The following is a 24,488-nucleotide window of genomic DNA, read 5'->3' as shown; positions in this document are numbered from 1 at the left end:
CGGGGTCTTGGACAATTCACGTGGTTAATTTCTGAGTAATGAGGCAGAAGGCAAAACCAACAAATCAAATAAATTAAAGGCAAGTGCTTCTGGTTACAAGAAAATAATTGTTTTAGGAAATAATGGTATTTATGCTTACTGGTCTTCTTTTTAGACCAAGAGGCGCACAACATTTACATACAGCCTGTGTAGGAAGAATTGGGAAGAAACCATCTCTCTCTCTTTTCAACAGAAAAATGAAAGTTTAAGAAAGCATAGCTTGACTTCTGATCACAAGAAAACGATTATCCTAGGAAATAATCATCTTATATTTAGTAAGACTTGGCCTCTCTCTCTCTCTCATCGACCAAAAAAAATGAAAGAAAGCATAGTTTTGTACCCAGCCCCTGGTTCTCACCAAATCATCTCCATGGTAGAATTAGCAAAGCTAATCTCCCAACACCATCCCAACTTGCCCATAACAATTCTACTCACAACTTCCACACCTTTTGAAACCTCCACCACATCCTCCTCTTACATCAACCTCATCTCATCTGATCAAAACCAAACCAACCCCAATCTCCCAATCTCCTTCTTCACCCTCCCCTCCCTCCATCTTCGCCAATCCCACATCGAAAACCCTGTAGAATCCGCAATCGAATTCATGCGTCTCAACATCCCCAATGTCCTCCAAGCCCTCGAAACCATTTCACAAAGTTCAAAAGTCTTAGCCTTTATCACCTCCTCCGTCCACCACCCATATGACCCTCAAATCCCAACCTACTTCTACTTCACCTCCTGCGCCTCTGTTCTTGCTCTCTTTCTCTACCTACCCACCATCCACAACCAAACACCCAAGAGCTTCAGAGACCTAAACGACGCCGTCCTCCACTTCCCCGGATTGCCACCTCTCCGAGCCTCCCAAATGCCCCTGCCTCTTCTCGACCTCAGCGGCCCTGCATACGAGTACTTTCTCAACTTCGCTGCTTGTCTTCCAAAATCACAGGGAATTATAACAAACACCTTCCAAGCACTCGAGCCATCTGCAATCAAAGCCATAAGCGCAGGTTCTTGCGTTCCAAATCATCAAGCCCCGCCAATATTCCACATCGGGCCGTTGAATTTCGATGCTAAAAATCGGGCTTCAAGTGCCTGCGAAGACAGGTCAACTTCAACCAAGTGTTTGATGTGGTTGGATGAGCAGCCGAGCCAGAGCGTCGTCTTCTTGTGCTTCGGGAGCAGAGGTGCGTTCTCCGTAGCACAATTAAGCGAGATTGCCATGGGTTTGGAGAGAAGCAAACAGAGATTCTTGTGGGTCGTGAGAAGCCCTCCGGGTTCGAGCTCGGTTGAGCCGGATCTGGAGATTCTGCTAACCAAAGAGTTCTTGGAGAGGACCAAAAACAGAGGCCTGGTAGTGAAGTCGTGGGCTCCACAGGCTGCTATTTTGCGCCATGGATGTGTAGGTGGGTTTGTGACTCATTGTGGGTGGAATTCAGTGCTTGAAGCAGTGACCTACGGGGTGCCAATGGCGGCGTGGCCTTTGTATGCAGAGCAGGCGGTAAATGGTGTTGTTTTGGTGGAGGAGATGAAGCTGGGGATACCAGTTGAGTCAAAAGAAGGGTTTGTGAGTGCAGAGGAAGTGGAGAAGAAGGTGTCGCTGTTGATGGATGGGAAAAGTCTGAGAGAACGAAGTCAAGCTATGAAAGCAATGGCTTTGGCTGCTTGGGACAATGGTGGGTCTTCGTTCACTAGTTTTTCCGAGATGGTAACTTCTTGGAAGCAATAGTAGTGCCACGTTCTGTTTGATTGAATGACTATAGCACTTGTGCAATTTTCTGGTTTTATGTTAAACTTATCAATAACTTTTCTTAAAGAACGTGCGGGTTAGGGAAGTTGGTAAGTGCCGTGTGCGGTCTCATTGCACTCAAGTTTCATTCTCTCTTCTTGTAAATTAAGTAATTTAGCTATAACTTGTTTTTTATATTTTATTTTAAATATTCTTCAAAAAGTACCCAAATTTTAGGAGTAGTTTCAAAATTAGTACCAAACTTTTATGAGATATTTAGTGATATACCCATTTCTAGCACTAATATTATAAATAAACCCTACACAATTGAATTCCTATAAACAAACCCAAAAAAAACTCAAAAAATGATAGCTAGCTTTATTGAATTTAATATTGATTATTAAATTACTTTGATGCCCTATTGAGTGCTTTGGGTATTTTTATGAGATTTTGGGGTTGGGCTTGTTTTAAGAAATTGATGGTAGTTTTGTAATTTATAAGAAGTTAAAAGCTTTTTTGTTATGTTGTAAATGGGTTTTGGGTGTGTTTCTAAAGTCCATTTTATATAGGGTATTTTTATAATTTGGGCCCCCATATTGGGTATAATAGTGAATCCCCCAACTTTTAAATGACTATGTGGCCAACGTAGGCCAATCTTTATGTTGATGTGGACTTAAAAAGTTAATAAAAACCAAATTACATTTTGGAATAATTAAAAAAAACTAGAAGTACAATTTATAAATATTATAAAATTAAAACAAAAAAAGAAAAATGTAAATAATGAAAAACACAGCCCACTGTGCCTCCAACATGACCCCCATCCCCATCTCAGCCTCAATCCTAGCCACCTCGACCCATCCTTTATCGTTAGCCCAACTCATCCACACGCAGCCATGATAAAGGGAAATGGCAAGTAAGGACGGTTACTGTTTACATGAATAGTATCTGTCCTAATAATTTTTATTTTGCTTTTCCACCCATTGTCATGTCAACCCAAAGGCAATTATTATTCACATGGGATTAATTTTATTTATACGTATGAGATTAATAAATACAAAATTGCTAGGTATTTATAATTAAAAAATTATGAATGTTTTCCAATTTTTTTCTTTGCTGAGATCAGCGCCATCAGGCAATAGCTCGGGTTAATCTTGCCTTCAAACCTGCCTAATCTTGATGGAGCCCACCTCCTGTCCGAGCTAAATTTGCTTGGTGGAGTGGATTTTTGTAGCTCAAGGGGCCTTTTGTCGTGGCAAAACAAACTGCTAGAAGTGCTTTTGAATTGCACCTTTTTGAGTTTATAAAGTCTTGTATTTCTAACGTTATTCATAAGAAATGAAAATTTCAGTCATGGTTATGCTTTATGTACTATTTATTCCTGATAGCACTTAAATATTGCAATGATCTAACAATTTTAATATAATATTTTATTTATTTTATGATTAAAATAATATTTAGGTGTGAAAGTTAGAAAACATATTGAACACAAGAATTATATAAGTGAAAGTGAAAATGAAATTACTTTTCTTTTTACCAAACACTTGAATAGAAAAATTATTTCAACATATGCCATTTTTAGTCATTAGACACAACTCACTGCACTTTTACACAAAATTTACCAAACACTCATAAACTGATTATTGTATCAACAACACTTTTAACAAAAAATTTACCAAACACCAAACTGTTTTCTCTCACAGCTAATTTCTCTCATCGCAAATCTGACCGTGATTATTTTCACAGCACAACAATGCCAAACTGGCCTTTAATGTAGCAATTCAATTCTACCGTTGATACCATTGGGAGATGTACATGCACCTTGCTTTATAGTAGAAACCTCTTGAAATTTTCATACTTATCCGTAATCAGATGATGAGGAATTGAATTGAGGATGAATTGAACTGAAGAGGAGTTAGAATCCAAATTCCATTGAACTTGTTTACTAAACTATTTGGATTCGGGGTTGGAATTGTAATGATTCCATATAAGTTGTTTACTAAATTCCCATGAATTTGAATTGAAACCAATTTAATGACTGATCTACCCTTGTTCTAAATAAATTATTTTATATACAATTTTTAAATTTAAAAAAAGAAAAAAAATGTAAAAGTATTTTTTAATATATTCTTGTTGGTTACAACCTTTGGAATTATTTTTTTTTTTTTTAAAATTTGGAATTTTGAAAAGTGTGTATGGATATAATGCGTGAAAAAAATAAATTCTTGATGGGTTGGTTCTCTAACATCCAAAATACAACGTCTCACTCAAGAGTCAAATTCCTCCAAAACAAGAGTTGAATTCTTAATTTTGTATGGGCCCCACTTCTTATTTGAGTGACATAAATGCAGGAATAATTCGTAAGTGGAATTCAATTAGTAAACACACCATTAATGCTCTTTATTCATTTGAGCATATCAACCACCCAAAGTACATTAATGTGGAATATTATTAATTACCCAATTTTATCTTCAATGCACCAGCCACGCATTTCTCCAAGTTAAATGCGTTTGCTAATAACTCTTGGGAGTTTGGAGCTACTCCATCATGGGCTGGACTCATGGTCCACTTCGTATTGTATTTCACTAATTTAAACCGTGTATTTTGTAGATATTTATTTAAAAATCATCTCTACAAAAAAAAAAAAAAAAAAAACTTGAATTCTATGTCATTTGACCACTCAATTGAATTTTTGAAAATTTAATATTTTCTTGAAGTACAGTGTTCATTGATTTTGTATGACACAATTGGATATCGAAACGGTTTCCGATTTGTCTAATTTTTTGAAAGGAAGATCTATGAATATTGACTTAAAAAATAGATAGTTTGTATCGTTGAAAAAAAATTTGTACGAAACCCTAAAGGGTGTCACTCAAATAATCCATCAATAGAAGGGAACTATATATATAAGCAAATAAATGTCTAATTAGACTTAATTTAATTTTGAAAAGACAAAAACCCAAAATTTAGTAATAAAAATATATTAAAAGAATTAAAATAACTTGCATGTCGCTGGACCCACAAGGTTTCATCACTAGTCAATTTTTACTATTCATATTAGCCTCTCCGCACGCGTTTCCGTGTCTGCGAGAGGTTTTTTTTATAAAAAAATTTAAATTTATTTTAGAATTATAAAAATAATGCGTAGTTGTGTTCTATAAAAATAGGATCCATTATTTGATTTTTCTTTTAATTTTAATTTTTTAAATATGAAAAGTGTGAATTTACTATATTATCCTCATTTAATTAAGAATTTCAATTCTTAATGTTTGCATTAACCAAGAGAATTTTATGATATTTTAAATGTTTCACCATTTTCTACTTTTTACTTTATATATATAGATGCATGCATTATTATTTTTTGGTTAATAGTTATGCCTCTTTCTTGCGCGAAATAGCCAAGTTACAATAGCAACTAACAAATGATATTATCGAAAATAGCCAAGTTACAATCATATTACAAATTGCAAAACCAAACACATAGAAGCATTCCATCAAACCACAATATTCAGTTTTGGCTTTTCCTCTTTTCTAAATTATATTCAATTTAAAATTATAAATTCTTCTATATATAACAAAAACAATGACTTTTCTCACACGAATAGAGATAACATGTACTAAAGAATTTACAAATTAACATATAGTTTATACGGCCATAAGTGAATTATAATAATAATCATTAAAATAAAATGATAATAATTATAATTATAATTGTGGGAGCAAATATTTTTGTCTCCAATTATAGCACGCCACGTGGAAAAGAAGAATATCCCTTAAATTAATTAATTGAACCAATTTATTTGGCCAATTAATTAATAGGGATAATATCTTAATTATAGGGTATTATCTCTATTTAATAAGATAATATAATTAACTTAGATATTATCCCAATAAGGAGATATAATCATCATCAAATTAGGAGATTTGGATCCCAATCAAATCCCTAATAGACTCAATCTCTACAATTTAGGGAAAGAATAAACTCTTTCCCAATAAGAGTTTTATTCTCTATGAAACCCAAGCCTTCGAGACTCCTATAAATAGATGGCTTCATTCATCATTCAAGGGACACCTAAACCTACTTGGAAAACCCGAGAAAAATACCTAAAGCTCTCTCTCCCTCTCTATCTATAACCAATGGCAACACCCTTGCCGCCAATCTCTCCACTCTCCACTTTCCATGTTTTCTCCACAAGGCTTCGGCCACCAAACACGGCTCCGGCCGCTCGGTTCACACCATACATACATCTCCGTACCCTTTTGTTAGCTATTGTTTTCCTACAAACACTTGAACTAACTTAGGCATTGGAGGGCCTTTGGCCAACACCCCATGGGTGTGATCTATTTACTCCAGTCTTTTTTTACAAGAATCGAGGAAGAGAGATAAGGAAGATCAAAGGGCGAAGGATCTAGAAGCGAATATTCTTCCGTGAAGATTTTTGCACAAATATTTGGTGCTTTCATTGGAAGCACGAGTTATACTCAACACGTGCTCAAAGAATCCGTTCCTCCTATTTTCCAATCCATCGAAGCTTCAAAACAACCATGGTTGGAAGCAAGTGCACTAGGAGCAAGACCGTCGCGATGGCTCAATCCGCAATGGCCCAAAGCCACTCCTCCCACGATCCCGCGATAGACATGGTGGCACCACCACCTCTCGCCGCCATGAAACTATAGCAAACCATTGCTGCCGCACCACAGCAGCCACCCCGTGTGATTGGAACCACCATGCCAACTACCGAACCTGCAACCGGAACCATTGCAGAGATTTATTGGATAAAGATGGAACAAGTAAAGTATTAGACAGTGAGAGAGAGGATGCGAGTGCAACAGTGCCAGCCTTGTCACAAGATAAGTAACTTCATTGGCGTTAGTAATACAAGTTCGTCAGGATTGTGTAGTATTAAGAAAATTATCTAGATCAAACGTTATATGATCAGTTGCACCAGAATCAATTATCTAACTCCTACAATCAATCTTATCCAAAGTATGGAATCCATAACCAGTACCATTACTGGTCGTATAGTGTTGTGTTCGATCTTTGAGAGTAGCCAACCATTCGGGTTAGCCATGCAATTTAAAACAAGTCTCATTAGTATGTCTCGGATCACCACAATATGCACAATCTCGTCCATGTGTCAGGGTCGTAAGCCGAGAAGTCATAATCTGTGCAGCAGAAGATGAATAGGATACATGTTTAGCAGGGATTCCGATCAGGATATGAGTCTGAGTCGGGGCCAGAGTCGGAGTCGAAGTCGGGATCTAGGTCTGAATCAAAGACAAATTTAGGGTCAGGGTCATCATCGAAGTCGGGTTTGGGGTCATCATTGGAGTCGTGGTCGGGGTCATCGTCCTCGTAGGCGATGTCGGGGTCGGGGTCGTCAGAATAGGATATGGATTTAGGATCAGGTTCAGGGTCATCAAAACAGGATCCTGATTTAGGATCGGATTTGGGGTCAAAGTCTGCATCTGTAGAAGCTAAGCCATCTGGGCACTCAACTCGACTATGGTTGGTTGAGAATGAGAGAATGAGTCGATGGTGCTACCTCCATGAGGGTTGAAAAAATCATCAACCCCTAGAGCGGCAGGTGGGGGTTTGAAACTAGAGTCAGAAATTCCAAGATCGCTGCTCTGATACCATGCTAAAATATGAAACCGAATATGAGAATATTTGTTTGTTGGAATTTCTTCTCCTTATAGCAGGTCATATTTATAAAAATATGGAACTTTAATAGGCAAGTAAATAATAAATTCATATTTCTATTTATAGTAGGAAATTAGGAATTAAAGTAAATCAAATATGATTATAATGGGAATCCTTGGTGTGTAAGGAAAGAAAACCATAGAGGACAAAATGAGGTCCTTATCCATTTCCAGCTGGGACAGTTGTACTGCTGTAAACGTGGTTCCTCATCTTCTGTTTCTTATATTGGATTTTAGTTTGTATTTTTAGTTTACAGTCGTTCACCTGTTTTATGTTTGTTTCTATGATGGTAGGGTAAAATTCCCCATTGCCTTGAGAACCATTGACTGGTCAACAAGTCAACTTTCTTTAGTGTGCGAGCATGTCACTGTTAGCAATGAAAATCCTAACAGACTTTTAAAAATAGATAACTTGCTCCTCAAGTTACTGACTTCTAAGTAAGCGATTGTGAATTTAGGTGAGGAATATCTCCCAAGTAAGTTCTTTTCTTGCCTCAGATTGGTGAGGACTTCACAATTTTTCATAGTATAAAACTGGTAGTTTTGGCCAGAACAAATGATGGGAAAACGAACTGTTTTTAGGTAGAACTGCCTTTTACAAAACTCGAAAGGGAAAAACCAACTCTAGAAAGACAAAAAGAAGGCCAGATTTCCATTTATGCCTAGATAGATGCTTCTGATCCGGGCTAGACTGGGTATGCCTGCGCTGGATTGGACTGTCAATGTAATGACCCAAACCTAAAATTCATATTTAATTAGTAATTTATTATGAGGAATGACAATTTTGCTCTTGGAATAATTTATTAACGGAAAGTTGACTTTTTGACCGAAAAGGAATTTGACAATTCCACATACACCGTTGCGTAGAGCACGACGAAACGAGTTCGCAGACACGAAGTGGACTCGAATATGGAGCTTTAACGAAAAAAATACGGTTAAAATATTACGAGGGGCAAAATGGTAAATTGGAAAAAACTCAGATTTTCAAACCTCATCTCTCTCTCTTCCCTCAGTTCTCTCTCTCTCTCTCTCTCTCTCTCTCTCTCTCTCCTTCTCCCGCTGTCCTCCTTCCCGTCGCCCTCCAAACTCCCATACCTCACGCCACCGGCCACGCCGAGCCCCAAGACTGGAGCCAAAACGACCGGCGTCACGCCGCCACCACACCCCGCCTAGCCAGCTGCCAGCCGTCGTTATTTTTGTAGAAAAAAGTCCAAAATCACGCCGACTTTGTCAAAACTTCAAATCGTTCGTTCTCCCTCAATTCTTCTCCAAATTTGTCAAGTAAGGTATGGATATCTACCTGTTTTCCATGCTCTAGCTGATGGTTGGGTAGGTTTGCGTCGATTTTGACCGTAACTAGCTCGGTTTTCAAATTAGAATTCGGCCAATTTTCTGCCTCCATGATCAGCCACTTCCGGTCAGTTTTTGGGATAGGAGTTTGGAGCCTCGGTTTTAAGATTTTTCGGCGATGCGTAATCGCTTTGGACACCCTACGCTACCAGCGCATGGGTGAGGGTAGTGAAGTGGCACTGTTTCTTGATGCGATCCTTAGGTTTTCACGAGTGCGTAGGAATTTGCGGATCTCAATTTGGATACCGTTTGAGCCTCGAACGGATTTTCCATATTGTACGATTTTCGGGTTCAATACTGTTGAGCTGTTGGATCGTAATCAATTTCAGATATGTTACTCTAGACAATTTCAGAATCGTGTAGGATTCGACGGGTTGTAAATCGGAGTCCCGGATACTCCGAAATCGTGAACCCTAGGGCTGAGGTTTAGAAATTATGCGATTACACGATCATGATCAATACGACTGTCCGATCGACACCAATACCCTCTGGACATGTGTCCTAGACATATTGGACCTTCTAGCGGCTTCCGGATCATATTGTGAGGTCATGGACCCGTGGGGTCCCGGGTTGATTTTTTGGGACTTTAACAACTGGAAGAAAAGCTTTTATGGGCATAGGAAAGCTTTTCGGGTTGATTTTTTCCATCTTCCGCGCCTTTCCTTTGATGTAGGATTTTTGTTTTGTAAAAGGATTAACTCCTTTGTAAATTCTTAGTAGTTGCTCTAATGTTTTGCCCTAGACTTAGAATTGAACTGTTGAAATGTATATTTACGTATGCTGGCAGTTGGTTGTACATATATATACTTGTTTTGGCATGTGTAAATGATTTGGTATTGAGCCAGTTACAAAGGAAACTCTGCCGGTTTTTCGGTAGAAGTCAACCTTGTTATTTTATCGTGTTTTGTATAGAAGGGCAAATAGGTCATTTGTGCCCGACATTCGCCAGGTGTCGGACACGTACAGGGTCCGGCTCAGATTCCAAAGTGGAATTTGGATCGCTCATTTTTCACATACACCGAAAAGGAATTTGACCGAAAAGGAATTTGACAATTCCACATACACCGTTGCGTAGAGCACGATGAAACGAGTTCGTAGACACGAAGTGGACTCGAATAAGAGCTTTAACAAAGAAAATACGGTTAAAATATCACGAGGGGCAAAGTGGTAAATTGGAAAAAACTCAGATTTTTAAACCTCATCTCTCTCTCTTCCCTCAGTTTTCCTTTCTCTCTCTCTCTCTCTCTCTCTCGCTGTCCTCCTTCCCGTCGCCCTCTAAACTCCCATACCTCACGCCACTGGCCACCTCAAGCCGCAAGACAGGAGCCAAAACGACCGGCGTCACGCTGCCACCACACCTCGCCCAGCCCACTGCCAGCCGTCGCTATTTTCGCCGGAAAACGTCCAAAATCAAGCCGGTTTTATCAAAACTTCAAACCGTTCGTTCTCCCTCAATTCTTCTCCAAATTTGTCGAGTAAGCTATGGATTTCTACCTGTTTTCCATGCTCTAACTGATGGTTGGGTAGGTTTGCATCGATTTTGACCGTAACTAGCCCGGTTTTCAAATTGAAACTCGGTCAGTTTTCGGCCTCGGTGTTCAGCCACTTCCTGTCAGTTTTTGGGGTAGGTTCAAGAACAAAAGTGGTTCCAAATATGATGTTATACCTAGGGTAGGAGTTTGAAGCCGCGGTTTTAAGATTTTCTGGCGATGCGTAATCTCTTTGGGCACCCTACGCTGCCGGCGTGTGCGGCGGCCCGTGGGTGAGGGTAGTAAAGTGGCACTATGTCTTGATGTGATCCTTAGGTTGTCACGAGCGCGTAGGAATTTGCGGATCTCAATTTGGATACCGTTTGAGCCTCGAACGGATTTTCCATATTTTGCGATTTTCAGGTTCAATACTGTTGAGCCGTTGAATCGTAATCATTTTCAAATATGTTACTCTAGACAATTTCATAATTGTGTAGCATTCGACGGATTCTGAATCGGAGTCCCGGATACTCCGAAATCGCGAACCCTGGGACTGGGGTTTAGAAATTATGCGATTACACGATCGTGATCAATCCGACCGTCCGATCGACACCAATACCCTCTGGACATGTGTCCTAGACATATTGGACCTTCTAGCGGCTTCCGGATCATATTGTGAGGTCATGGACCCGTGGGGTCCCGGGTTGATTTTTTGGGACTTTAACAACTAGAAGGAAAGCTTTTATGGGCATATGGATAACTTTAATTTGATGCACATACTTTTAGGAGCCGGGGGTCAGGGTTTTTAAATAATACTATATCGTATTAATAGAATATTATGGTCATTGAATCAGGCACCTGGGCACCAGTTGACCCGCATGAGGGACCTTCAAGAGGTCCAGCGAGCTCGGACTACCAGTGAGTGGACTCTTTGTTTTTATAAATGAATTTAAGCAGTTCAGTTTCAGTTTCAGTATTTGATCTGGAATACATTTTATTCAAAGATTAATGTTTATAAGCTGTTTTATGCTTTTGAATATTTTATTTTGCATGCTGCCGAGTAGAATATCCTTTTAAGGATATAGGAAAAGAAATTCTAGTTAATTATCAGATAAATGGCAGCAGAATTTGAAAGGTTACATAAACTTTATATTTTCTTAAACCACCTTGTACCCAGATCTTAAATGTTGCCTTCGGATTATATTGGTTGCCTTCGGTTTAGTCAGCATGCTTGATAGTTGCCCCACGAGTTCCTTGGTACTCGAACTCGTGTGGAGCGAGTAATGCGGATAAAGGTGGACTACGGTCCCCTGAATCCTGCGAGTTGCGGCTTGGACTGACCTCGTGTCACTAAGACCTGCGAGTACGTGTCACCCATGGTGATGCAAGGAATTAACGGAAATAAGGGTACACCTACGTGATAGTTTTAAACTGTTTTCAAAAGTAATGTTGACCATGAATATGATTGGTTTATATACATGTATAATTATATACGTGCATTGATTCAGAAATGAAGAGAATATTCATATGCTATTTTCTAAACTGCTAAGTTTTAGCTGTAAATTTGTTTTGGGTTTGTATAACTGTTTTTACAGTAGGGTTAGTATATTCATATGCTATTTTCTGAACTTTGTTTTGGGTCCACTCACCCTTTTTCATGTTTTGCGCCCCCAGGTAGTAGACGTGCACAGGAATCCACCACCGGGCCGTTTTCAATCTTCCGTGCCTTTCCTTTGATGTAGGATTTTTGTTTTGTAAAAAGATTAACTCCTTTGTAAATTCTTAGTAGTTGCTCTGATGTTTTTCCCTAGACTGAGAATTGAACTGTTGAAATGTATATATACGTATGCTAGCAGTTGGTTGTACATATATATACTTGTTTTGGCAGGTGTAAATGATTTGGTATTGAGCCAGTTACAAAGGAAACTCTGTCGGTTTTTCGGTAGAAGTCAATCTGGTTATTTTATCGTGTTTTGTATAGAAGGGCAAATAGGTCATTTGTGCCCGACATTCACCAGGTGTCGGACACGCACAGGGTCCGGCTCGGATTCCAAAGTGAAATTTGGATCGGGTCCTATCAGTCAGCAATTTCAACTGCTAAGTTTTAGCTGTGAATTGATACCAACGTTTGAGTTTGGCAGAGCTTTGATCTATTTCAAGCCCTAGAAGTCTTTTTGAACTGGCAGAATTGTGGGCTCTTCAGTCTGAAATGGGCAAAAATGGTTGGACTTAAGATTCCTGAGCTGGAACTGCACTATGGTACCTGTTCTGCTTGATCAGGGTTTTCCATAAATTTGTTGAGGTTTTCATATTTGTAAAAACCAAGACTCTACTTGATTTGGCTTTTGCTGAACCAAATTTGTAAGGAGAGAAATCTCGTTTTGAATGACTTATTTCTCTAACTCTGAAAACTGGAAATTTTGATTTGTAGCTGGCTTCTCTCTTGTGGCTCAATGAGCTTTTGGTTGCTTCAGTTTGTTTGAAGGTTCTTTGAGATCAAGTGATTATTTTGAGTTTTTGTCTTTGATTGATTTTTTGGTTGTCCTTTGATCTGTTCACCTCATCTCATATTTATAGAAAATGCTGGAGTGGGGCTTTCTAATCTTTTAATAATGGGCGGCAAATTTTCCAAAAGCAAGATCTTTTATTTTAAATGTAAAGAAAAAGGGAAGTCATCTATTCTGGCAGAGAAGAACCGTCAATGATAAGTTTTCATGAAGGTCTTTTCCTTGCTTTTTTTGAAAGAAAAATCAACTCTTCTTTGTCCCCTGTTGCTCTTCGTAGAGAGAAAGAAAACAATCTGCCATGATGGTTAGTTTGCTTTTCTTGTTTGAACAACTCCCTCTACTTATCTGTTGAATTCGTACTCTGCTTATCTCTTGAATTCGTATTCTGCTTTGTCCCCAATGACTCCAACCCTGCTGGATATGGCTCAAATATTTGGGTTTAGGCCCCATGGAAGACCTGTAGATGTAGTGGATGATTACCATAGGAGGAAGAACCAAGAGAAATTGGCTAAACCATTCACCATCTCTCCTGCAACAATCAACCAGAACTGCTCATTCTCCAACTATTTGAGGAAGTTTAGTGCTGAGAAGGACAAGGATCAGCAGCACATGTTGTTCCTTCTATACTGGCTAAACCGGTTTGTTTTTTCAAACCGTTTCTCAGCAGTTCTGCTTGAATACAGGCACTTGGCAGAAGCACTGCACAATCATACTAATGTGGGGCAGGGGCCTACAGTTTGGCCCATATATTCAAGAACCTGCACACTGCCACCCTAGAAAATCCCCTGAACCTGTATGCTCCAGGCGCCTTTTAGATGGTACAGATCTGATTGTAGGTCTATTTCCCCGAACTGAGGTTTCCAGACATAGTTTTGCTTGAAGATTAGGTTTTGGCTCTTCCTCTTATGTCAGCCGAGGTGCCTAAGAGTTCAATTGAGGAGTACATGATGTTTTTTGGCACTGCACCAAGAGGTCTACTGCTAAATGGCAGGTGGTGCTCAAAAGGACTTATCCTTGGTTTCAGCTTGGGTACCGACTATTGGCGAATGAGCTAGAAGAAGAATCTACTAGAACAGATCTCAGGAAGAAATTCCTGAGTGTTACCCTGCCGAGAGATCTGCCCATGGAGGTGGAAAGCCTCCAAATTATCATTTGGGGGCAGAAGTTTACCATCCCAACTTCTGCGCACGATAGCTTGGCTGTCCTCAGTTCATTCTACTCAAATCCTTTAGAAGCTGCAATCGGGCCACTTCCTGGAGGGATTCAGATGATCGGGAAGTGCACAAGAATGCTAGATGTGTAGTGAACAAGATAAATAACAGTACAGATGCTCTTTATCCATCCTAGGAGCCTAATTCCTGCAGTTCTGCCGAGTTTGACACTTGGTGGAAAGCTAGGTGATAGGATTTTTAGTACCTGTGCAAACAGGGTTAAAATCACATAAAAGACTTGCAAGAATACAAGGCTATTGTAGTATAGATGCTCATGCAAGGTCGTTTTCCTCAAGGACTAATTAGCAATTTAAGTAAAAACAAATTCCAAATGACTACTTAAAATAAAAGGTCAAGAAAGATGATTATGAATTTGGTTGATTCTAAAAACAAATATTAAATAAGAACAAATATGATTGAAGGAAAGATTTTTTTGAATATCAATTTATAAAAGCACTAGGGTTTCACCATCACCTAGCAATCCTATGAACTTTTACCAATTACTTATGATTTGCACATGCCACTTTGAAGGTTAGGTTTTCCTAATGTATATTCTACTTGGAACCTCCAACACAGAACATATATCCAACATGCAACCCGTCCGGACGTTCGGATCAAATCTGAACATGAAAGACTCATTAAGTTTTATGAAAACCCTTTGAAAAACCATGCAACCCTTAAGACGTGGTGTTCATCTTAAGTGAAATTACAATTATTAATCACGAGAAGCTAGCATCAATTTCAGGGAACCTTCCGACCAAAATTGCATCCAATTACTTTTCTAAAGATCCTAATGGTGATCAGGCATTAAGGCAATTAGATAGTTTAAAACAGTGATTAACAATTCAAGTAGGCATGCACTCATCATAAGCAATTAAATAAAAATCACATATTCATGCTAAGGTTCAAGGCTTCACCCTAGCAAAAGAAATTTAGTTACGCATACTCATAATTGAAATCCAAGAAAATATCATTAAGAAGAAAAGAACGAAAACACCTGAAAGTTGTGAAAACCCAAAACCCTAGCAATTTCTCTCCACAATGCAAAGTTCAAAAGTGAAAAAGAAGTCCCCTAATTCCTTGTGAGAAAGAGCTTAAATACCCCTTAAAACCTAGCTGCCAATGTACAGCTTTTCCATCCCCACAAGGAAACTAAATAAAATAAAATAAAACTAGGAAATAAAGTCCAAATTGGAATAGGAGAATCTGCCCAAAATCTGCCCAGCCACGTTTTTGCCACAAATCTCCTCCAAATCTGGCCCAAGATAGCTTGTTTTAAAGATAAAAATGTTCTGAACACTTCTCTAGAAGGCCACGAACCCATCCGAGGTCATCTTGTGCTCCAAAAACGCAATAAAAGCCCAACACGTCACTATTCCAGCACCGCGCACTGCTCCTTTATTTTATTGCCAGAAAATAACCGCTTGGAAGAAAACTCTGAAATTTTGATACGATCAAGCTAAGTGACTCAAGAACGTCCTCCAACTGGAATTACTCCAAAATTCCTCCATTTGATTATGTTTTGCTCCAAAGAGAGTCGAAAGTCCTATATTGGAAATATAATTCAAAGTATCAAAATTCTTCCAAAATATTAACCAAAATATACTAAGAATGAGGTTAAATATATAATATAAAATATGTCCATCACTAGGTTTCAAGGTCTGTCTGCCTCCAGCACTGCACTCAAAGTGCTCTTCGATGGCTGGGACGCTTGGACTGTTCACGCAGGAGAGGAGACTCATAAATTCATGGTGCAGACCATTAAAGACATCAATCCTCAAGTTATGGAATGCAGACTCTCAATTCTGTCTATATTTTACTAGTTCTACCTTTGTGATGATGCCTAATAATTCTGTTATGTCTGCATCAGACCCCTCCCTGACAAAGAACATAGGTGGACAGTCTATCCAGGTTGGAAAGGTGATTGGTATGTTCTCCATCATTTTGTTCCTTTTATTATTTTCCTGCTAGATTGACTTCTGACTTGTTCGTTTCCTGCTCAGTCACTTCTGTCATTGTTGCTGAAGACTTGGAGCTTCCCTCTGGAGATGAAGGGGATGAAACTCTGGCAGAACAACCACCTGTTGAGGTCACTCCTTCTGCTTGAAGAAAAAGAAAAGAAACTGCTCCTGCTCAGGACAATGCTGCCCAACCTGAAGTTTCTGGTAAGATTCTGACATTTCGAACTATTTTCTAGACTCTGTTCTGCTCTGCCCATTCTTCTAACCCTCATTTTTGTTCTGTGCAGCTGAAAGTCCTCATCGTCCTCCTGCTAGGTCAAAAAGACTTATAAAGAGGACTGGAGTTGAATCTGATGAGATAGAAAAATCTGCAGCTGTTCCAACTGAGACTTCAGGAACTGATGATGAGCTGCGAGAGGCTTTTGAAGCTGTTGAGCAGGAGAAAAAACAAGAAAAAGAAGAAGGTGTTCCCACAAAAGAAAAAGAAAAGGAAAAGAGTTTGAAGAAGAGGTGAGACTTCATTCTGGCCGTATGATTATTTTGCATTTGCTCTCCTTTTTTTTAACTTCGAACTTCTGACTTCTGTTCATCTGTTAGGAGGAGATTCCTGCTGAGGTAATAGCACAAAGCATTGCCTTGGCCAAACAACAAGAAGAAGCTCAGAGGGCAGAACCCACAAGCTCATAATTGGCCTTTTTTGATGATATGAAGGCAGAACATTCTGCTATTGCCCTAGAGCTTGAAGTGGAAGCAGAATACTCTGCTGCTGCTGCTCTTGTCCCTGAGGTATTTTCAGTCTTTTCAGTCTTGTCTTCTTAGTTCTGTTTGTCTTGAGATTCTCTAATTTGTTATTTTGTCTTTTCAGGTAGCAGAGAACAAGACTGCTAGGGTCCTAGTTGTGGTGACGTCCTTTCAAGCCTCCCATTATGGCTGTGAGTATTTTTGTGCCCTCCTTTCTTTTCCTGTTCTGACTTTATCTAAAAATTGACTTGAGTTTGTTTTGCAGATGCCCATCTATTCCCTCCCAGGTTCATCTACCACGGCCTCCTTTGCTGATCCAGAATTGGCAGAGTTTGAAGCTATGGACCTGGATGCCCAGCTAGACAAATTGGAGAAGCTTAGCTCCACTCCTGGCAAGGCAAAATCCAAGACTGTGGGTGAGGCAGTGGACAGAGTGAAGATTTGGCAATCCATTGAGCTGGATTTAGATGAAAACCATGAAGTTGTTGACCAATTGATGAAGGACCTGTACCTTCTGCATAGGGAAAACATGGCTCCTAGGCCCATTCTTGAAATTATCCTAGGCTTGGCAAAAGATGTGCTCAATCTCCACAATTGCTATGAAGATCTCAAGCCCTTCTTCAAAGCTTCTGAATTATGCAAAGCTACTCATGAAGCCAACCTAGTTGACTACTAGAAACAGAAGGCAGAATTGGATATGATGGTTGCTGATTACAAGGAAACCAAGACTGCTGCTGATAAACTAGAAAAGCATATTGAAGAACTTCAGAAGCAGCTAGCTAGCTTGAGGGGTAAGCAGAACAGGCTTAGGGCTAGACTGGGCAGTAAGACCAAGACGACCTTTCTTGTGCAGAATATGGTGTCAGCTTCTAGGCCTGCCCTAGAGATTGTAGAAGCCTCCATTCATCAAGAAATGCTCCTTCAGAAAGAGATCTCCACCAAGAAAACCGGATTACAAGAGACTCTAAAGAAACTAGGACTTTGAATTTAAATTCTGAAAATGCAATAAACTTAGTCATGAAAAATGACTATATTTAATAAAGTTATTTTTTGCGGAACTCTTTTTGTACTTGCAATTTCTTTTGTCAAAATAAAAGAAAGCAGAAAAAATAAAAGAAAAATAAACTTAATAAATTGCAACAAAAACAAACTCTGAACATAAATTTAAACAACAGTTTCATTTTGTTCCTTTTCTATTCCATGATCTGTTTGTACAGCCTGTGAATCCCACATAGTTGGATAGAATTTCTTCAACCATTTGCCATTGATTGGCTCAGCATGAACATCTCAATTTCGATCCTGTAATCTGTATGCCCCCAGTCCAAGGATTTGCTTAATTATGAAAGGACCTTCCCATGTAGGTGACCATTCCCATAGCCAGCTATATGTGTTCCAAGGGGCAGAACTGCCCTCCAGACTATTTCTCCTTCTTCAAAACTCTTGCTTTTGACTCTTTTGTTGTAGGCCCTTGATACAGCTTGTTTTCCTGCTAAGAGTTTGTTGAGGGTATCAATTCTACTTGCATCCAATCCTTCCAGTTCTAGTAGCATAACTTGAGAGTAGTCCTCTCCAGTCAAACTATGTTGATGAGTAATTCTGAGAGATTGGACTGCTATCTTCATAGGCAGAATTGCAGCATGACCATAAGTTAGAGCATATGGGGTCATGCCAGTTGCCTCTCTCTTTGAAGTCCTATATGCCCACAGAGTTTGTGATAACTTCTCATGCCATTGCTTCGGATTTTTCTCAAGCATCTTTCTAATAATGTTGATGATCACCTTGTTACTTGATTATGCCTGTCCATTAGCTTGATCATAGTACGGAGTGGATTGAAGTAGCTTAAATTTGAATGCTTCTGCCATATCTAGCATCTCTCCAGATATGAAAGAAGATCCTCTGTCAGTTGTTATTGATTCTGGAATGCCAAACCTTTGTATAATCTGCTCTTCTATGAAGGTGATGATTTCTTGAGATGTAGTAGATTTAACATGTTTGGCTTCCACCCATTTGGTGAAATAATCTGTAGCTACAATGATAAAACAATGTTGTTTGCTGCTGGCTGGATAGATCTTGCCAATGAGATCCATTGCCCATCCTCTGAATGGCCATGGCTAGGCCTCATCATTTGGCTCGCGGGCTCATGGCTAGGCCTCATCATTTGGGTATTTGAAGCCCGGCCTTGCCCATAGGCCCAGCCCAATTAAGCCCAAGAAAACCCGGCCCGTTAGGCCAGCATATATATATAATTATGTATAAATAAGAGTTTAGGTTTAGGATTATATCACTTAAGTCACATATATAATTTGTTTCATTTCATTTACTTTTATTTACTCATTCATAGTTTATAATTGGATGATTAGCACATTAATTTGTGTCAGTTATTAATTCAACAATTATAAATAAGATGAACAACGTATCACATCACCAAATATAATCATATCACGAAACATAATCGTACCACCATATATGCATATTTATTCATACCATCCTTTTAAAAAAATATTTTTTTGATACTTATTATTTTTTAAATTATTTCTTAAAACGTATTACGATCTAATTATGTAATAACCTAAAAAATAATACTTGATTTTATTATTTTTGTGAAAAATCTTATAAGTTGTATGACTTTATTGGGTGGTTTATGAATTTGGTTTGATGTGAAAATATTGGAATTAAGTGAGTTTAATCTCAAATTTGGACTAAAATGCCCTTATGATTAAGTTTACGATTTTTTAATGAAGTAGGGCCCGTTTAGGCCCTGCCCTGCCCGATAGGCTTTCTCCAGCCTGGCTCATGGGTCGGGCTTGGGCTTTGAATTTTCTGAAAAATCCGGCCCGGCTCGGCCCATTGACGAGCCCTAGCCATGGCTTGACTACCGGGTTCATAAGAACTGAAGGAGCTTGATGGATTGGGCTATGCCTTTGACAAGCCTCACATCCCTTGGAATAGTCAATGCAATCCTTCATCATGGTTGGCCAGAAGTAGCCATACCTTCTAATTAACCAGCACATTTTTCTTCCGCCTTGATGAGCTCCACAGATTCCTTCATAGGTTTCTCCCATTACCTTCATGTATTCTTTCTTTCCCAGGCACCTCAAAAGTACCTCATCTTTGCTTTTTCGGACCAAATCTCCATTCCACATAAGGTAATTTAAAGCCATGATTCTGATTCTTTTTTGAGAAGGCATGGTCAGATACTGCAAGTAATTTATGATGGGAGTCCTCCAATCATCTTAAGTGATTATGGCAGAATTGACATCTATCTCCATTCCTCTGGCCAGAACAGATGGTATACTTTTCTTTCCTACCTTGATAAATCCTTTGCACACAGTCTTCAGGCATTTGTATCCCTGTTGCTATCTGAGCCATTTCATTGGTTGCGAAGTTCTCCTCTCTTGGGATATGTTCCCAAGTAGCTTCCCTGAATTCTGTCAGAAGATTTCTGGCTGCCACTAGATAGATAGCTAGAGAAGGATTTAGACACTTGTATTCTCCAGCAATCTGCTTCAACACAAGCATAGGATCTCCCAAGATTTCCACATATCGGATTCCTAATTTCACCAACATTTCAAGGCCAATGATTAAAGCTTCATATACAGCCCTATTGTTGGTGCATTGGAAATCTAATTGGAAAGAATAACAGTGTCTGATCCCCATGGCTCCTTCAAAACAATCCCTACCCCAGAGGCTACATCAGTTTTTGATCCGTCAAAGTACATTTCCAAGGTGTGAGGTGAACTGATTAGATGGGATTGTTAAGAAAAGTATGAGCTCTAGTCAACATATCTGCATTTGCTATATCCAAAGAATCCATGTTTTCAATCTCTTCCCCTAGATGATCTGTTAGGAAATCTGCTACAACTTGTCATTTGACAGCTTTCTAAGGAACATATCTGAAAGCAACTTCTGTCAAAAGCAGAGTCCATTTTCCAATTCTGCCTCTCAACATTGGCCTTGTTAACATGTATTTGATTAGGTCTGTCTTGGCAATGATGTAGATGGTGAATGGCAGCATGTAGTGTCTGAGTTTCACAGCGGTGAAGTATAAGGCTAGACAAAGTCTTTCAATTGCAGAATATTTCCTTTCTACTTCTGTCAAAGTTCTGCTCAGATAGTAGACGACCTGTTCTTTTCCTTCCTTGTTATCTTGAACTAGCAGACTTCCAATGGATACTTCTGATGCAGAAACATAGAGTTTGAGCGGTTTGCCTCTCTTTGGTGGGGACAGAACTGGAGGATTTGAGAGGTAGTGCTTGATTTCCTCAAAAGCTTGCTGGTGATGTTCTTCCCATTTGAACGTATGTTCCTGCTTCAACCTTAGCAAGGAGGAGAAAGGCTGGATTTTTCTTGCAGAATTGAAAATGAATCTCCTTAGAAAATTAATTTTTCAAGCCCTAGAAGGCTTTTTGAACGAGCAGAATTGAGGCCTCTTCAGTTTGAAAGGGGCAGAAATGGCTGGACTTGAGGATTACTGAGCTGGAACTGCACTGTGGTACCTGTTCTGCTTGATCAGGGCTTTCCATAAATTTGTTGAGGTTTTCATATTTGTAAAAACCCAGACTCTGCTTGATTTGGCTTTTGCTGAACCAAATTTGTAACTAGAGAAATCTCTTTTGAATGACTTATTTTTCTAAGTCTAAAAACTTGAAATTTTGATTTGTAGCTGGCTTCTCTCTTGTGGCTCATTGGGCTTTTGGTTGCTTCAGTTTGTTTGATGGTTCTTTGAGATCAAGTGATCATTTTGAGTTTTTATCTTTGATTGATTTTTTGGTTGTCCCTTGATCTGTTCATCTCCTCTCATATTTATAGAAAATGCTGGAGTAGGGCTTTCTAATCTTTTAATAACGGGCGGCAAATTTTCCAAAAGCAAGATCTTTTATTTTAAATGTAAAGAAAAAGGGAAGTCATCTGTTCTGGCAGAGAAGAACCATCAATGATCAGTTTTCATGAAGGTCTTTTCCTTGCTTTTTCTGAAAGAAAAACCAACTCTTCTTTGTCCCCTGTTGCTCTTCGTATAGAGAAAGAAAACAATCTGCCATGATGGTTAGTTTGCTTTTCTTGTTTGAACAACTCCCTCTACTTATCTCTTGAATTCGTAATCTGCTTATCTCTTGGGAAGACCACCTATTCTGATGCAGATTTATATAGAAATGGATTATGATCTTTTAGCTGCAGAGTCTCATAAAAGTCTTTCTAAAATCCTATCTTCCTTAATTCCCAATCAACTTCTCCTGTGACTAGTTGAAATTGTTAACCTCTCAAAGTCAGATAGTCACGTGGGTCTCTCTGTGATTCAGGGCTGAGTGCGTCACTTCTTGCTTAAAGTGGTGTTTTGGCCCCTTTTTTCAACTTGGGTAGAGAGCTGGCAGTTTTGATAAAATTGCTTTGGGTTTCTTCAATTTTGGGCTGTTCTCTATTTCATTCAACCATGTTAAGCCCAATTTTGAATTTTGGGGCTGTTGGCTGAGTAAAGTTGAGCAATTCGTATGTACTGGGCTTCCTCCAGTTTTTGGGTTCTGGTAAAAAAATCTGACTTGGGTTTGGGCCTTTTGACTTTGGGCCATCGATTCTAATTCTAGTCCAAATTGCCTGGGTCCTGAGTTTTGTCATCTTGGGCTCCTATTGTTGGGCTGGGCTCGTAATTTGTTGGCCCAAACAACAATGAATTCCACAAAAAATGTAGCCAAGAGTAAATTTAGGGTTAATTGTTTTATTAGTCCCTAAACTTAGACCCAATTTGCATTTGAGTCCCTCACTTTTCAAAATTGTTCCCGTGGTCCTTCAACTTCAGTTTCGTTATGACAAATAGTACTGCCGTCAATTTTGTTAACTTTTCTGTTAAATGCAAGGGTAAAATGGTATTTTTATATTAAAGATTAGACCCGTAAATTTATCTAAATTCAATTTTTCACCTACGTTTTATATATATGCAGTTGCAACATGCCACAATATAGAGTTTTTTTTTTTGGCCCAATCCAAGTCGTTTCCTAGTTCACTAGACCATGTAACAGAGTTGCTATAGATGAATGTGTCATGAGAGTTCAAACTTGAGATCATAGATCTGCAAATAGAGGCCATTTTTCATTGGGGTAGAACTTGTTCACTATTATGGTTTGTACTTTGATTTCTCTCGCATGTTGTACATAGATGATGTAGAAATTTTAAATCTTAATCATTAATTTTCCTAGTTACATTTGTTTTTTAACATGTGTCTGAATTTTTTTCTTTTCCTATATTCCATTTTTAGCTCTAATTTAAAAAAAAAAAAAAATACAAGTCATAGTCTAAACTATAAAGAGGAAGGAGATTTCTGATACACACTACTAAAATAGCATAAACGTTCGAACTTAAGATCACTGATCTACAAGTCAAAACAGCTATAATTAGAATGAGTCACCCATAAATTAAAAAATCAAATGAAGAAATTGTGTAAGACGCAAAAAACTATTAAATATTTAATCACGTGAGTATTTCAGAAATAAAAGTTGGCTAAGACATAAAGGAAAACAAATGAGTTTCATTATCATGCTAATGTACACACAAAGTCAAAGGACTAACAATAAATGTTCAATATATTAACCTAGGGTTGAATTGAAATTTAATCCTATCCAAGTACTGAAATTTAATTTCCTCCTATTTTAATTCATAGTTTACAATTGAATTTCTATACAAATTTGGAATCTCTAGCATTATTATGCGTACATACTAAAGAAAATACAACACTAAAAAGAAGGATATGATTTGAATTTTTTCATTACTTCAGGAAACTTTTAAACCAGAGTACCGAAAATTTTGGTTGCCTTTTCATCCCATCGTTGTAATCCACATATATGATACCAAACCGAACATTATATCCAGAATTCCATTCAAAATTGTCTGGGAATGACCACAGAAAGTATTCATTCATTTTGACACCATTCCTAAAAAGAAAAAGGAAAAAGTTAAATGTATTGTTGTTAGTCACATGAATCAATAACTCAAATATAAGAATGCTAGACTATATATATCCTTAATTAATTTGTTAACAATCACTTACTCAGTTGCACTTTGAACATAATAGAGGTGGTGATTGAACTCATCCACAAGTGATAATTTGGGATCATTGAACTCATCCCACTTACAATAAAATCCATTGTGATGCAGTTTTAAATTTAGACTTTGTAGTAGTAATGTGTGTTTTGTAATTGGTACTTAGGTGAGGGGGGTAAATTAAACACTAATTTAAAGACTTAACAACTACACAAAGCTTAACTTAACATGAGAGCAATATGACTAGTCAACTGTTAGTCATAAACTAGAAACAATCACACACACAGGGAAACAACCAATACCTACAAGCCTAGAAGATCACTAGTGACAACCTAGGCACTCGAAAGGAACCGCAAATCTAGGCCTCTCCTGTGCTAGTGTGAGAAGTTTGTGTGAATACATCAAGATCAAAAAAACAACAAACATTCTGATGACTAGTCAACAACAAGAACACAATACCAAAAAAACATGAACAACGAACCCATAAAATTGTTCACCCAGAAACCCACCATTGGGAAAAACTGGGATTCATCATCCGACCAAGCAATCCACTAAGCAAAGAAGATTCTTACAGAGAAATCACAAGTAAGCTTAAGGAAACCTAGATCTATTCAAGAAACGAGCTATACCTCCTTCATGCAATCTTCTTTTCCAAACTTACAAAGCTTGCAGCTAGTTCTTCAAGGCAATGGCAGCTACCTTCTCAGCTCGTTCATCCCATGGCACCAACTTACACAACTCAACTCCAAATAAGA

General features: G+C 38.5%; 1 protein-coding gene across 1 annotated transcript; it reads left to right on the top strand.

Moving 5' to 3' along the window:
- The first annotated feature begins 173 nt into the window (after window positions 1-173).
- Window positions 174-2,001, top strand: LOC117629570 (anthocyanidin 5,3-O-glucosyltransferase-like). The gene has a single exon (XM_034362092.1). The coding sequence runs from the start codon at window positions 356-358 to the stop codon at window positions 1,763-1,765; it is 1,410 nt and encodes a 469-aa protein (XP_034217983.1). The 5' UTR covers window positions 174-355; the 3' UTR covers window positions 1,766-2,001.
- The last annotated feature ends 22,487 nt before the right edge of the window (window positions 2,002-24,488 follow it).

This window comes from Prunus dulcis, chromosome 6, assembly GCF_902201215.1.
Source record: "Prunus dulcis chromosome 6, ALMONDv2, whole genome shotgun sequence".
Lineage (NCBI taxonomy): Eukaryota > Viridiplantae > Streptophyta > Magnoliopsida > Rosales > Rosaceae > Prunus > Prunus dulcis.
Note: the sequence above shows the minus strand (reverse complement) of the source record. Positions and strands in the feature narration are given on the sequence as shown.